At 46.0% G+C, this 16,749-nt stretch overlaps 1 protein-coding gene across 1 annotated transcript in view; it reads right to left on the bottom strand.

Annotated features, from left to right (window-relative positions):
- kcnk2b (potassium channel, subfamily K, member 2b) overlaps window positions 1–11,298 on the bottom strand; it is a 41,014-nt gene extending 29,716 nt beyond the window's left edge. The window contains exon 1 of the mRNA XM_056294961.1: window positions 11,095–11,298. Coding sequence (XP_056150936.1) covers window positions 11,095–11,283 — 189 coding nt within the window. The 5' untranslated portion in view covers window positions 11,284–11,298. The remainder of the gene's footprint in view (window positions 1–11,094) is intronic.
- Between the last annotated feature and the right edge of the window lie 5,451 nt (window positions 11,299–16,749).

Below are 16,749 nucleotides of genomic sequence, written 5' to 3'. Positions count from 1 at the left end.
TTGGTTCAAATTGTTTGAATTCCAGCACGAGCTGACAACAGGAGCATAACAGCAGACTGAAAGAGTGGTGAGTGATGCGGGTTCGTGGCCGGTGGAGTTAACTGATTGTGGGGTATATCTGACCTGAGCGGCTCTTTGGCTGAGAGGATAAAGCATTTAATGGATCTGGTTGACACAGTGTATTGTGCTGCAGCAAGATAACAGACTTCTTGGCTCTGGTAGTGGCTCAAACAACAGAATTATTTCCCAGACAGATGGATATAGTGAAAGATAAAGGCAAGTACTTTTTAAGATTTCAAGGAAGGAAGCATCTACTGCAGACCTGACACTAATAAAGTGCAGAGGAAGACACTTCTTTTTTTTTCCAGAAAAAAAATATTTCCCATAACACAGGTTGAATCCTTTCGGTTTTCTCCAGCAGACAAGTCATGAGTAATTGCACCACTTTCCTATTCGAGGGCTATAAAAACGATTTTATTCCTGTAGGGCACTTGAATAAATGAGAGACAATTACAGTCAAGGGTGAGTAGTGCTCTGGTGCGTTTTTCATCAAGACCATTATTTGTCATTATCTCAATCCCAAAACATTCAGTTGTATTGATTAAGATGCTGCGCGTGTTGTCTAACACACACACACACACACACACACACACACACACACACACACACACACACACACATGCATGGAATTCAACCTTGTACATCAGTAAATGACAAACAAGAGACACAAGTCTATGAATGAAAATGCAAAAGCCGTGTCAGTGAGAGAAGCAAGGCTGGATTACGGACCGGGTATGCTGGGTGAGTGCCCCGGGGTCCTGGACCATGAGGGGCCCCAAAAGGTCAGGGGTATTGTGTTCGCATATAGTAGGGATCCCCAATCATACCCTACAAGGGACGTTTGTTCCAACCCTGCGTCGCAATACAGGGCCCAAGCTATTCTCTATTGATGCGAGGGCCCCAAGCTACAGTCTCTACTGATGCGGGGCCCCAAGGTACAGTCTTTACTGATGCAGGGCCCCAAGGTACAAAGTCTCTATTGATGCAGGGCCCCAAGCCACAGTTTCTATTGATGTGGGGCCCCAAGCTACAAAGTCTCTATTGATGCGGGGCCCCAAGCTACAGTCTCTATTGATCCGGGGCCCCAAGCTACAGTCTACTGATGCAGGGCTCCAAGCTACAAAGATGCGGGACCCCAAGCTGCAGTCTCTATTGATGCGGGGCCCCAAACTACAGTCTCTACTGATGAAGGGCCCCAAGCTACAAAGTCTCTATTGATGCAGGGCCCCAAGCTACAGTCTCTATTGATGCGGGGCCCCAAGGTACAAAGTCTCTATTTATACAGGGCCCCAAGCTACAGTTTCTATTGATGCGGGGCCCCAAGCTACAAAGTCTCTATTGATGCAGGGCCCCAAGCTACAGTCTCTATTGATGCGGGGCCCCAAACTACAGTCTCTACTGATGCAGGGCTCCAAGCTACAAAGATGCGGGACCCCAAGCTGCAGTCTCTATTGATGCGGGGCCCCAAACTACAGTCTCTACTGATGAAGGGCCCCAAGCTACAAAGTCTCTATTGATGCGGGGCCCCAAGCTACAAAGTCTCTATTGATGCGGGGCCCCAAGCTACAGTCTCTATTGATGCGGGGCCCCAAACTACAGTCTCTACTGATGAAGGGCCCCAAGCTACAAAGTCTCTATTGATGCGGGGCCCCAAGCTACAAAGTCTCTATTGATGCGGGGCCCCAAGCTACAGTCTCTATTGATGCGGGGCCCCAAACTACAGTCTCTACTGATGCAGGGCTCCAAGCTACAAAGATGCGGGACCCCAAGCTGCAGTCTCTATTGATGCGGGGCCCCAAACTACAGTCTCTACTGATGCAGGGCCCCAAGCTACAAAGTCTCTATTGATGCGGGGCCCCAAGCTACAAAGTCTCTATTGATGCGGGGCCCCAAGCTACAATCTCTACTGATTTCGCCATTGAGACAAGTGACCTGAAATAATCAGACTCAAGCAATTCGCATTATATGAGTGACTTAACTTTGTGTTGTATCACCATAACATCGTCATACTTTCACAGTCTGCGACAGACAGTATAAGGAGTCAAGGCGGAAGCCTTTTTCGGTTGCTAGGGTCTCGTTTGAAGCAGAGCCATAGATATTACAAATATAAATGTACTAAATATGTCGGCGGTGGTTTCTAAATATATCACAATGCCGGTTTGAAGAGTTTGCGTCTTGTGTTTACATTGTAAGAGTGCAACATGTGCCTCGTGTTTACATTGTAGCGGTGAGAGTGCAACAAAGTCTGACAAAGCGCAAACTCGATGCTTATGATCAAATTCATTGTTTCCTTGTGTATAGTTAAACAAATGTGCTAGCTAGAACGCCCATACTGAAAAATAATTAAACAGATAGTTTTCATTAAAATATGCCCGTATTTCACTAAATTATTTGCTCTGAAACAAACATTTATTTCCTGTTGGTAAGCCGTTGTAAGTGGGAAGAAGGCTTCGCAATATGTTTGCGATGCTGTGAGCTGCTATTCTCATCTCTGTTTGTTTTGTGTTTCAAAATTGTGTTGTACTTTGTAGTCGCCATCCAAATCCCGTGCAGACTGGCATAGCGTCGACTACCATGTTGGGTATTTGCGTTAGTTATACATTTAATAATGTTTAGTATTGTTTGCATAGCCTATCTGACTGGGCGGGCGGCGGTGGGGCAATGGACGTGCGTGCCCCGGGGCCCCCTAGTGGGTTAATCTGGCCATGGAGAGAAGGCCAAGATCACTGCACCCATACATAACAAGCACACACACACACACACACACACACACACCATGCAGCCAAAGGGCAACTAATGGTAATTGCAAAGTCAGGGCACAGTCGATTTCGATCTATCAGTGCCAGTGAAAGTGAAAAGAGAATTATGAATGACCATTTCATCCACTTTATGCATCAAAGCAGCAGGAAATCTGTGATTTATGTGTAAATTGTGCAGCGGTAAATAATGCATGGAAAGTGGTGACGAGTGGCACTTACGTGGTGAAACATGATAAATGGGACACGAGATTGACAGATGTGTTGATTGACAGGAGTTGTTGTAATGCAAGTCTTGCAAATGTTTGTTCATAAATTAGGATGTTAAAACACACACAAGAATTGATGGATGGAATTTCCAATTTCACATGTCAGAACAAACCTCGTATCTCAGAAAATAACAAACAAGAGACACAAGCCTATCAACAAAAATGTAAAAGCCGGGTCAGTGAGAGAAGGCCAAGATCACTGTACCCATTAGCAAGCACACACACACACACAGACACACACACTAGCGCGGGAAAGTTTGGGGCTGGGTGGGCTGTAGCTCCCCTAGTGGTGGGTGCAGCCCCCCAGTAGTGGCAGATGGCTGTGTAACATCTTAGACCCAACAGTATGACAAACTTCTCCTAACGTACAAATGCAGAAAAACAAAACACACCTTTATTTTAAACAGTGGGCTAGGGCTGCGTGGAATGTACATTTTTAATAATAATAAAGTAAGTAAACACTCCATTCCAAATCTGCTACACACGCACCTTACAAACAAAACAATGACGTCATATTGTAGAGACCGAGGGAGGCGGTCGCTCTGACTGTCGGCGGTTCTGCGCTGGGGGAGCGCAATGGCTGATGGGGCTGTTAATGTTAGATTTAAAATCGTTTTAATGATGTGTTGATTATGTTGTGGTTATTCTTGTGTTGCTGTTTTGGGGGTTCGCCTGGATGGTAGCGGGTTTTATGGCCAGTGTGAAAGGGGTATACTCGCGGGGTCGTGCGGTGTATGGGGCACGGGAGTTGCGATTAAAAAGAGATCTGCCTCTCGACTCATTCTTCCACGCCGGCTCACCACAATACTTTTCGCTTTAGTTTGCAGCCCCCCCCCCTTAAAACAGCTTCCCGTGCGCCTGCACGCACGCGATAACCCATCATCAATGTTAATGATGATCATCAGTTCATCAATTCATATCATATTGTAGCGAATTCAGGGGGCAGTCTGGGGGACCGTTGCCACAGCCGGGATGCGAACCCGTGTCAACGTTAACCAGTGGTTAACGTTGTCCCTTGCGGAGTGGGAGACACGGGTTCGCATCCCGGCTGTGGCGACGGTCCCCCAGACTGCCCCCCGAATTCGCTACATTGGTGTCAGAAGTGGGATGGTGAGACCGTGAGGTCATCGGAAGCGCGTGCGCCCAGAGGCGTGAGGGAGCTGATATGCTGAAGCGCGGGGGGGGGGGCAGTGTAACGAGCATGGATAAGTAGACACGTTGGTCCTTAACTAACGGGTCGGACCCTTTAGTCGACTGGTTAATGTTGTCGCTTGCGGAGTGGGAAACACGGGTTCGCGTCCCGGCTGTGGCGGTTCCCGGACTGCCCCCCCCCCCAAATTCACTACAAAATTCTTAAAACAAAAAATCCATACCCAAACAAATGAAATCCTCAAATCTAATATCACCAGTCCCTCAAATAACCCTAAATTAGAAAATCACAGACAAAAAACAAAACAACCTCAGATTGGCCCGGCTCGGCGTGTCCCCTTGTTCCCTAGCCAACGGAAGTGTATTAACGTGCCGATTTGGCACTCTATTTAACGCATACTAACTATGACCGTGAGGAATGACGGGATTGGGTATTGCGGAGTCCGCTGTGTCTTGGCGGAAGTGAGCGTGTCGACGCCAGGACAGATTGGATTCTCCCGTCTGCGCGTTCCACATCACGCGCTCTTTTAATTACTCCCTTCGAGAGAGCATCGCGCGGCTTTTGCTCACTGGGATCTTGCTAAAGGTGTGTGCGTGTTATATGTGGGTTTGTGTGTGTCTCGCTGTGTGTCTTATGGGTCGTGCGTGTGTCTCCGAGTGTGTGTTTGTGCAAGAGTGCATCTGTGTGTGTAAATGTTGGAGCTAATTTGTTTGAATGCCACCTGTGTTGGTTGCTAGTGCTCATCAATAAATCATCAGAGGGAAGGAGCTGCTCGCAGGTCAAGGGCTGTCAAAGTCATGCAACAGAAGTGTAATGGTGCTTAACCGAACACATGATGTGTAGTCCTGCACAGCAACCTGGCCCCGGAGAGCAACCTCCTTTTTAGACTCAACTGACTTCTTTGATAGCGTTGAGAAAAACCGAGTGCCTCTTGCCTCACGCAAAAAAACAAACAAACAACACACACTTATTTTAACCAAAGTGCAGGACAAAGCAATGTAAACTATAATCCAATGAGCAATCTTTCTCCAATAACAAGTATGGCGTCATGAACTGAGTTACTGAACAGATATGGAAATTAGAGCAACACGGAGTCTAACTAATTTAATAATCAAATCAGGCTGAATTGTGCAGCACTCACATGAGTTTTTTTTTTAGAGGGGATTAGGTTGTCCACTCTTTCTTGCATACCCTGCCAGGATTCAGGCTCAGTGAGGGATCATGCTGTTTCAGAGGGGAGGTTCTTCATCACGAAACCAGAACATTAACACAACACTTTCTAGGAAAAGCCTGGCAACAGTTCTCACAAACCCTAATGCCTCCCAAATACGGAACTGGGGAAGTTTTATACAATACGTTAGACTTGATGCCACAATGAAACCTTGTCAAGTTTTAGCCACCCCCCCCCTTTCTCCACAATTGTATCCAACCAATTACCTCACTCTTCCGAGCCGTCCCCGGTCGCTGCTCCACCCCCTCTGCCAATCCGGGGAGGTCTGCAGCCTACCACAGCCTTCCTCTGATACGTGTGGAGCCGCCAGCTGCTTCTTTTCACCTGACAGTGAGGAGTTTCACCAGGGGGAGGTAGCAGGTGGGAGGATCACGCTATTCCCCCCAGTTCCCCCCTGAACAGGCGCCCCGACCGACCAGAGGAGGCGCTAGCGCAGCGACCAGGACATATACCCACATCCAGCTCCCCGCCCGCAGACACGGCCAATTGTGTCTGTAGGGACCAATGACCCGACAAAGCCGGAGGTAACACGGGGATTCGAACACTCGATCCCCGTGTTGGTATGCAACGGAATAGACCGTTACGCTACCCGGACGCCACAAGTTTTCCGTCACTTTTAATATGATTGATGGTTCCATGCAAAAAAAAGAGAAAACAGATGGTTAATGTGACTGGATGACAAGAAAATTCCCACGATAACAAGGTCTTGGCGTTGAAATTAATTAAATCGATTTTGGAGCCAACAGTAGCATATTGCACCAAGTAGAAAAGTCATCAAATCATCTTATACTCTGCCAGTCAATAAAGTTCTTTGCTCTGAGACCGACCCAAGCCAAGCAACTTGAAATATATAATTGTGGAACACATGATGCCTGACAAATGTGTGACTTGTGCACTTGATGCTTGGATTACTCCAACCGTCTTTAAAATCAGGCCACAGAAGGTGTAAGTAGAGTTTATATATTGCTAGGCTACACCTACAGCCATTGCGTTGCCGGCAGCCATACCAACATGTACCCTGGTTCTACCGAATGACGGAAACTAAGCAGGTATGGGCTTGGCTAGTACTTGGATGGAAGACCTCCCGGGGAAAACCGAGGTGGTGCTATTGGGCCAGTAGGGGGCAGTCTTCCCTCCGGTCTTAATACAATTAAACATTAAAAAAAATCCCAGTGCAACGATGGGGACAGTGTAGGAGACGCCATCCTGTGGATAAGACGTCCTGACTCATTTTCTCCATCTGGCCACCTAATCATCCCCCCCCCCCCCCCGAGTCTTTCACTCAACGATTCCTCCCTCTCAGCCTTATGTGGGCTGAGCGTTCTGGCGCAAAATGGCCTTGTTGAGGTGAGTTTCCCCCTTCACTGTGAAGCGCTTTGGGTGACTAATTAAAGCCTTAATTAAAAGTAATCCATTATTACGTTTCATTGTATTTTCATTAGGAGTGACGAAGAAGGACAGGATTAGGAACGAGTATATTTGAGGGACAGCTCAGGTTGGACGGTTTGGAGACAAAGCAAGGGAGGCGAGATTGAGATGGCTTGGACATGTGTGGAGAGGAGATGCTGAGTATATTGGGAGAAGGATGCTGAATATGGAGCTGCCAGGGAAGAGGAAAGGAGGAAGGCCAAAGAGGAGTTTTATGGATGGGAAGACAGGTGGCTGGTGTGACAGAGGAAGATGCAGAGGACAGGACGAAATGGAAACGGATGATCCGCTGTGGCGCCCCCTAACGGAAGCAGTGGTAGTAGTAAATAAATGCAATCCATTATTACATAGCATTAATACACAGTATGCGACATCTGCAGTAACATCAATGCTAACTGCTTATCTGTTTGAATGGGGATGTTATAGAAATGTGAAAGCTACATATACATAGGGATGGACTGCGTTTACATAGCACTTTTCCACTTGCAACAGCCACTCATAGCACTTTAATACACATATCTACATAATTGTTAAATATAACTAAATTATTTTCTTGATGAATAATGAAAAAATCTTTAGTGTCAGTGTGAAATCTCGAAATGTGTATTTGTGCATGCTTTTCTATTTTAAGTAATCCTTGTTCCTAAGTCAAGTCAAGTCAATTTTATTTGTATAGCCCAATATCACAAATTACAAATTTGCTTCAAGGGGCAAATAACTCATTGGTTCAAACGGCTGAAACGCCTGAAGGGAATTAGAGTATAAAGATTGCATGGTATTCTCATACTGCTCATAGAAAAAGTTGCGGGGGAGAGGACAAGAATAGTGCTGGCAGACTGATAAGTGGCCATTATGGCTGAGGTACCTTTAGGCTCTGGCAGAATAGCGCAGGGTAAAGAAGCAATAGTCCTCTGCAGTGAATCTCTGTGAGTGGTTATAACAGCTGGTCCTATATGCCCAGTGAGTTATCGAGGAGAAAAACATTTATATCAACTTAGACACAGGGATAGGAATGAGTTGTTGCGCTATTACAGTTGGTGTTGAGGATCTGAATATTTAAAACAGCATCTCAGTTACAACATCATTTTTCCATCAGTGTACACAAAATGTCATAGGTGATCACAAAGACACAAGGCTTAGCAAAGCAGGCTGACACAGCGGTGAAAGCTGCGCTGTATAATATTAATGTATTGAGATGCTGCAACGTCTGAAACCCATCCATCCATTACCCAAGACGCTTATCCCAATTAGGGTCGCGAGAGCCTATCCAGTCATTGGGCGGCAGGCGGGGCGACACCTTGGAAAGGCCGCCAGTCCATCACAGGGCCCCCACACATTCACACCTAGGGACAAGGTAGTACGGCTGATTCACCTGACCTACATGTCTTTGGACTGTGGGAGGAAACCGGAGCACCCGGAGGAAACCCACGCAGACAACATGCAAACCCCGCACAGACCCCCCCCCAACCGTAGGACAAACCCGGGGTTCGAAACCAGGACCTTCTTGCTGTGAGGCGACCGCGCTAACGACTGCGCCACCGTGCCGCCCAGCATGTGAAGTGCCACAGGTAATTTAACTGTGCAATTAATTGCGAAGAAGATGCGTTGTTATGCCCCTTTTCCACTGCATGGTACCGGCTCGACTCGCCCCAACTCTACTCGCTTTTTTGGGGGGGTTTCCTTTCAGCAAAAATGGGGGGGGGGTAGTACCTGGTACTTTTTTTTTGGTACTACCTCCATCGAGGTTCCAGGTGAGCTGCGCCGATACGAAAAGGTGACATGAAACACTGCAGATCTCTGATTGGTCAGAGAGAAATCGAACAGCTGTTTACCAGAAAATGCCAAAGCGGGATTCGTGACACTCGTATCATAGCTGATAATCTGCACATGTAAAAATTTGCTTTTTTTTCAGTGATTATCTCTGTTACACAAATAGTGTTTGTGTGAATAAGCCATTTCGAGTTGGTGTTGTTGACTTTTTGATAATAATACTAGTCAGCATGCCCATGCCATGAGGGGGTACTATGTGCAGTGGAAAGCGAAAGCCGGAAAAGTAAAGCGAGTAGAGTAGAGTAGAGTAGAGTCGAGTCGAGTCGAGTCGAGCTGGCACCATGCAGTGGAAAAGGGGCATTACAATAGCAAATGACTTGCAGTTACAAACTAATCTGTTTTGTACTCTCGATTCTTTTTCCATGTTTGAGATTCACAGGGTTGATTTCATAAGAGACTATAACAATAAAATATTGACATGAAATGAAATGGATGGCTCTCGTATGAAAATAGCTAGCTGCAGTTTTTGATTTTCCAAGCAATATGACTGACAAAAACCTCAGATTGAAGACGGGCTACACTCACAGGTCCTTCTTGTCATAGACGGTGCTAGGTCATCACGTATGGTGTACATTTCCAGTTAGCTTAACCCAACAGCTAGACTGGCACTTACATATAAGAAAGTCCTCATCTTGCTAAAATTAGACGCAATGAACCTTATTTAACTGAGTATTTGATTCAAAATTACAATCAAATTTCCTATTAGGACTATGTTATTATCACTGGTGTCATCAAGCTGAGATGGTGCAGCAGAATAATCCCATTCACTCTTCACCCAGACTAACATTCATATATCCCGAGGTCAATTCGCCTATAAACTGTGGCTGGTAGACAGAAGATCTCAAACCCGTATTCATTACAACCTGTTTCCTACGGTGCCGCGCGACTGCCGCCATTGGCTATGCATCGCAAATTGTGGTCACTCACTCACTCGCTCGCTCACTCCCTCGCTCACTCACTCATGGACGACCTGAGAGGGGCGTTTAGAATGGACGTTTAGCAGAAGGCGCTCGGAACTCGCATCAGGTGCGCAGCGGGTCTTGATGGTTTTGTGCTTGTTATTTTACCAGCAGCACATTAGACATAATTCATAGCGTGTTGAAAATGAAAGTAATCATACCGTTTTCCACCTCAGCGACGAGGGTATTAAGTGTCTGGCAGTACACCAAATACGAAACAAAATGAACAGCTATGAGAGTGTAAGCGCATGTTATTGTACACTGGGCTAGTGTGCCGGTGCTCCGGTTTCCTCCCACAGTCAAAAGACATGTAGGTCAGGTGAATAGGCCCTACTAAATTGTCCCTAGGTGTGAATGTGTCGGCCCTGTGATGGACTGGCGGCCTGTTCGTGGTTGTCTCCCCGCCTGCCGCCCAATGACTGCTGGGATAGGCTACAGCATCCCGCGACCCCAACTGGGATAAGCGGCTTGGATAATTGGATGGATGGATAGGATAGTCTACACTGGTTGGTACTGAAGTAGAATGAGCAGAAATAAAATTCATTACAAGAATGTTAAAAAAACAATATTTATGAACTTTGAAATAATAATAATAATAATTGTAGAGGCTAAGACGACGCTTTAAGCCGCTGAGGTGTTGCACCACAGGAAATGTAATTGACGCACATGTTACCGTGTCTGATGAATCACCGTCCGAGACAAACTTGCCAGTTGAACACTCCGTCCATTTGTTGTTAGTGTCCATTAAACTTGAATGTATTTCCAAAGACAAACAAACAGTAACATCCAGAACCACAAGTAACGACTGCAGCAACAAGCTGCCTCAGCATGTGCCTCTGTCAAAAACTTTTTAACCTTCCGGGCGGAACACCTGACTAGACTAAGATTGGTTCCTATTTATACAATCGAGCGCTAATTGGCTCATATAATAATAATAATAATAATAATGTCCCTGCTTCTGGACCTCTGTCCTGCGTCTTTCCCTGGTATAAGTTAAACTAGTAGAAGTGAGTTTTAATGTTTGCGAGCATTTATTGTCCAAATAATAATAATAATAATAATAATAATAAATCACTATTTTGTTGAAGGTTGTTATTTTTTTCAGTGATAATTTTGGGGGAGCTAAGCTTCTGCTAGGCTCTTAATAGCGCCGCCTATGCTTGTGGTCATTATGTTCACAGATAAAGTAAGAAAATAATGGAGACACAGAATTAAACAATATGTTGCGGCCTAAATCCTTATGGAGGTCAGTACTTTTTTTTTTACAGAGGGTGACTCAAAAGCAAATGTAATGAGACTTTGAAAAATAAGTGTGTGCCGATATTCACACCTAGTTAAATCAAGTACTCCAGAACAGCATAAAAAAGAGCATAGTATTTCTGTTTTTTGAATGCCGTTATATTTGACCTACCTTAACCAGGTCCTCCAGCTCAGAGGAATTGACGCAGGCATGCACAGCCAAGAAGTCCAGTTTTTCGGCAAGTATGGCGAGTTTCTGGGAACTCTCGTGCGGCTGTTCCAGCGCCCTGAACACCGTCGCCCCGATGATGAGGTAGAGCACCACCAGGAAGAAGATGGCTGACACGGTCTTCCACCTCATGACAGTGGTCCTGGTGTCGTATTCATCCTCGGGAGTGTTTAGCACCACTGGCTTAGCGGAGAAAGACAGGCGGGGCTTGGAGTTATGGACAGCAGACCTCGGGTCAAGAAGGTCAGGTGCAGCCACTGTGAGAATGGAGTAGTAATTCTGTCAATGGCTTTCTTTAAACTTAATATTCAGAGTGGCTTAAAAATAACATTGTCTCTCAGATGAAAGTCTCTCAGATAAAAGTTGTACAAGAAAATGACTATTCAACACAGTTTGATATTAGTTCAAAGCTAATCGAAACAACCACGGCTTCCATAGATAGATTAATACATACTATAGCGAATTGGGGGGGGGGCAACCACAGGAACTTCCGCAGCCGGGGCGCGAACCCGTATTTCCCGCACCGCGGGGGACAGCGCTAACCGCTCAACTAAAGGTTCCGACCCGTTAGCTAAGGGCTAACGTGTCTACTTATCCATGCACATTACAATACATACAATACTACACTGCCGCATTTACAGACAGACAGATAGACATGTAGCGAATTCGGAGGGCAGCCAGGAATCGCCGCAGCCGCGACGCGAACCCGGGTCTACCGCACCACGGGCGAACCCAGCTGCGGCGGTTCCCGAACGCCATTTGTGTCAGAAGTGGGATGGTGAGACCAGAGGCCACCGGAAGCGCGTGCGCCCAGAGGCGTGAGGAAGCTGGTATACGAAGGAGGGGGGGGGGTAGTGTAACGACCACGGACGAGTAGACTCGGACCCTTTAGTCGACTGGTTAACGCAATCCCCCATGGTGCGGAAGATCCGCGTTCGCGTCCCGGCTGCGGCGGTTCCCAGCCTCCCCCCGATTTCGCTGCTGATAGATAGATAGATAGATAGATAGATAGCATTAAGTACGCCTGCACAATAAAAACAGCGGCCTGTCCAGGGTGTCGCCCCGCCTGCCGCCCGCTGATTGCTGGGATAGGCTCCAGCGACCCTGCGAGCAGGATAAGCTGTTCGGATAATGGATTTTGTAGACGTGTTAGGCTATCACGCTCAACTCCTCCCCTCTCTGCTACCCAGCAGGGGAAATGGATGGCGAGCGCGCTGTTTGTTACACCTCGGCCACCGTAGAGGAGGAGACCGGTGGGAAGCGGCATCTGTGAGTGTTCACAAAAAAGTAAGCTGGAGATTTGTGGGGGCTTTCTGCCAGCGCTACTAGCAAGCGCAAACAGCAAATAAAATGAGTGGGTGAGCTAAGGCTGAGACACAGGCTACATGGCCAAAAATATACTTTACGTGACTCTACTACAACCACAAATCTTGGTTTTTTTTTAGGTTCTGGAAGGTGCTATGTCCAAATACTCTCAATTCTATACTACTCTACTAATCAATAAGGCCACTACAGTCTTCACCTTACACGTTGTTCGGAGGTTAGCTCCCATAGCCGTTAGCCTAAACAACGCTGATTGGTCGTGTTAGTTGAACAGGATGCAATTAAAACCAATTATGTCAACGTATGTGATACAATGATGTCACTCACATAGTAACAAAATAAATCTCCTTTTTCTAAAAATATAAGTTCAAATTTCGGTTATATTTGATGGATTTCTATCTATCTAGCTGTATATCTATCTATCTATAGTAGTGCTGTAATAACCTGATTTCTATCCATCCATCTATCCATTCCGCTTGTCCTGCTTTGAGGGTCGCGGGGATGCTGGAGCCTCTCCCAGCAGTCATTGGGCGGCAAGCGGGGAGTCTCCCTGGACATTGGCCTCGTCGGACTGTGGGAGGAATCCGGAGCACCGGGAGGAAACCCACGCAGACACGGGGAGAACATGCAAACTCCACACAGAGGACGACCCGGGACGACCCCCAAGGTTAGACTACCCCGGGGGCTCGAACCCAGGACTTTCCTGCTGTGAGAAACCACTGCGCCACCGTGCAGCTCGTCTCATTTTCATAAGAATATGCATTAGATTTTATCTTCTGGACTTTTTAAAGTCCACCATAACGTAATTGGCAGACTCCAAATACCTCCTCAAAACTCCAATCAAGCTTAACGAACGACAGTAATTAGAGGGAGCCCTTCTCCACTTTATAATAGAGCTTCACTCTTGTTGTTTAATTAGTTTTATTTACAAAACAAGTCGATTGACACTTTGCGACCCTCATACCCCGTTTGTCATCCAACGGCAGCTGATGTATAGGAGCAAAGGAAAACAATACACACGTCAGTGTCATGATAAATAGCGTTCATCGCGTTATGCGTAAATTGGTCTGTGGAGAGTTTGACAAGGCTCCGTCTGTTGAATACCAATCAAATCTTTTATCTAGATTAATTTCTCCAACTCGTCGTTTGGGAGCCTCATAAATAATATAACGTACGTGGGTTTTAATTGGATTCGCTGTTCCACGCATCGAGAGTCGCGCAACTGAACAACACATTAAAGATTAAATACCCACTTCCACCACCCTCTCCTCCAAACAGCTTGATGGATGACGTTACACAACCAGTGGAGGAGGTCCACGATGGGCTGTTGCTTATATTTCAGAGTAAGCACTTTGTAGAGATGATCACTCACTCACTCACTAGCCCTTTACTTTGATAGGCTGTGCCTTTGCTTTGGCTTATCCAAAACTACATGACTCTCCCCTCGAACGTCCCATTATTTCCTTATGGGCTCTCTGTAAATACAACAACAACATCGTCATAGTGAGTATTTCTCTCTCTCTCTCTCTCTCTCACCTGGAATCAAACCAATAGCCGAGAAGTGAACATGCTGCTCCCAAACAAGCAAACAGCTGGTCTGAGTGGGTCACATTGAACCAATTAAGCATGGATAGATAGATAGATAGATAGATAGATAGATAGATAGATAGATAGATAGATAGATAGATAGATAGATAGATAGATAGATAGATAGATAGATAGATAGATAGATAGATAGATAGATAGATAGATAGATAGATAGATAGATAGATAGATAGATAGATAGATAGATAGATAGATAGATAGATAGAGATGGGCGGATGATAGATACAAACAGACAGATAGATACAGATAGAGAGAGAGAGAGTGAGACAAATGGACGGACGAAAGGAGACAGACGGACAGACAGACATACAGACAGTCTTACTTTTGTCCTGCATGAAGAAATGTGTGCATCCAAGTACAAATGCACCTCCAAACATCCAAATACAACTTGGTCAGCTCTGAAAACAAGTTCACCTGCAAACAAACCAGGCTACACAGCCTACATACACATCCATACAGCTACGCTGGGTACCACCACATGCCACATACTACATACTACATACGCGCGTGGCATTTAGCGAGACATGGGTGCGCGCATATGGACAGGAAGTTGACAGGAAAATCTTGACCATTATGCTGATTACAATAATGGATTTGGATCTCGAAATAATCGTTTACCCACTTACTTCTTTCCTACCATCTCTTCTCCATTGTCTTCCTCGCCGTCAGATTTCTTTCCATGGGCAGACGTAGCCCAAAGGAGGGTATGTTTCTACTGTCCACGTTAGTATCCAGGGCCCCCCGATTACGGGACATTACTCCACATGATTTTCTTGGAAGTTCTCTTTCACTCCAGTGAGTATTTCCAGTGTTGCGCGGTCCAGCTTGTGATCTTCATCGGAAACAGCGGAGGACACGGCGTTCCCATCCAAAGGCGCGCCAAAGAGCAAGTGTGCAACGAAGAAGACGAAAGGGAGCAAGTCCCCTCTAGGGAGTGAAATCCATCCAGTCCGCTTGGAGACGCGGTGCCCACCGATGAACGAGGCAAAGGTCTTACGTTATGTGAGTTTCATCATCTGAGTCCCGTCCATACGGCGCTCCGCCAGCGAGCTGCTCTCTTACCGGTTTGACGTACGTATGCACTCTTGCAGGAGAGAGAGAGAGAGAGAGAGAGAGGGAGGGAGGGAGAGAGAGAGAGAGAGAGAGCCCACTGAAGGAAACAAGTTAGTTGTGCATGTAATTTCCCCTCTCCCAGTACGCAAGAGCTATATTATTAGGCAGAATTTATTAACCTTTTCATGTTTTTTTGGTTTTCAAACGAATGTATTTTTGAATGCTTTGGCAGTTCAAATGTCAATTTTGACACGCCAATAAAGAACATTGAAACTGAAATTGAATTTAAAGCACATTAAAACAAATGGAATTTAGAGAGAGAGCGAGGGAGAGCGAGAGGAGAGAGAGAGGGAGAGACATACATACATACATACATACATACATACATACATACATACATACATACATACATACATACATACATACATACATACATACATACATACATACATACATACATACATACATACATACGGTGTACTGTAGTTGGGACTGTTTGACATCCATCACACAATTTAAACCAACTATATTTGTGTAGCCCTAAATCCCAGTGTAGGGTTTTAGGGCTTTACAATCACACAAAAAAGCATTATATGCAACGCACGACACACCCTGCGCTTAATTAGACTCACACAATAAGTAATGAGACAACCGCTGAAAAGGGGCACCGATGAAATCACACAGTTCTGTTTTCAAACTCCTCTCCGACTGGGTTTACTTACACCTTTGCTTGTTTAACGAAGACCAGGGGGAGCAAGTGAATGAAGAAAGGGCTGCAGATGTTCGTGTGCCACAGGACAGAACAAATTGGCATCAAAATGCCAATTTTCCAGGAGAACATTTGTTTGTTCACTGGCAGAAATAAGGCTGAACAATATGAGAGCAGCATTTTAAACTCGGCCACTGAATTTCCACTCCAGTTGTTGAAGGTTTGTGTGACAAGCATTCGCGCGGGAAGGGGGGGGGCTGCAGCCCCCCCCCCCTATTGGTGGGTGCACCCCCCCCCCACAGTAGTGGCAGGTGGCTTTGTAATATCTTAGACCCAACAGTGTGCATAACTTGTCCTAACATACAAATGCCAAACATAATAATAATAATAATAATAATAATAAATAAATAAATAAATAAAACATGCCTTTATTTTAAACAGTGAGCTAGGGCTGCGTGGAATGTACATTTTAATAATAAAGTGAGTAAACGCTCCATTCCAAATCTGCTACGTACGCAATTTACAAACAAAACGGTGACGTCATACTGTAGCGACCGGGGGAGGCGGTCGCTCTGACTGTCGCTGGTCGTGCGCTGGGGGGGCGCAATGGCTGATGGGACTGTTATTGTTCAATTTAGAATTGTGTTTTAATGATGTGGTGTTTATGTTGTGGTTATTCTTGTGTTGTTGTTTTGGGGGTTCGACTCGGACTAAGTAGGAGACCGTTTCCTGACTAACTGACTGTAGGACCGTGACTGGGACTGATGTCGCCTCTTGGGAGATGGGGTGGGGGTGGGGGGGGCGTCATGCTGTTGTCAAATCTGGTCTGCTCTGGCCGGTGTGAATAAAAGAGCACTCCCGGGGTCATGCGGTGTAGGGGGCACGAGAGTTGCGATTAAAAAGAGATC

This window comes from Lampris incognitus, chromosome 15, assembly GCF_029633865.1.
Source record: "Lampris incognitus isolate fLamInc1 chromosome 15, fLamInc1.hap2, whole genome shotgun sequence".
Lineage (NCBI taxonomy): Eukaryota > Metazoa > Chordata > Actinopteri > Lampriformes > Lampridae > Lampris > Lampris incognitus.
The sequence above is the reverse complement of the archived record's forward strand: the minus strand, read 5'-3'. Positions and strand labels throughout refer to the sequence as shown.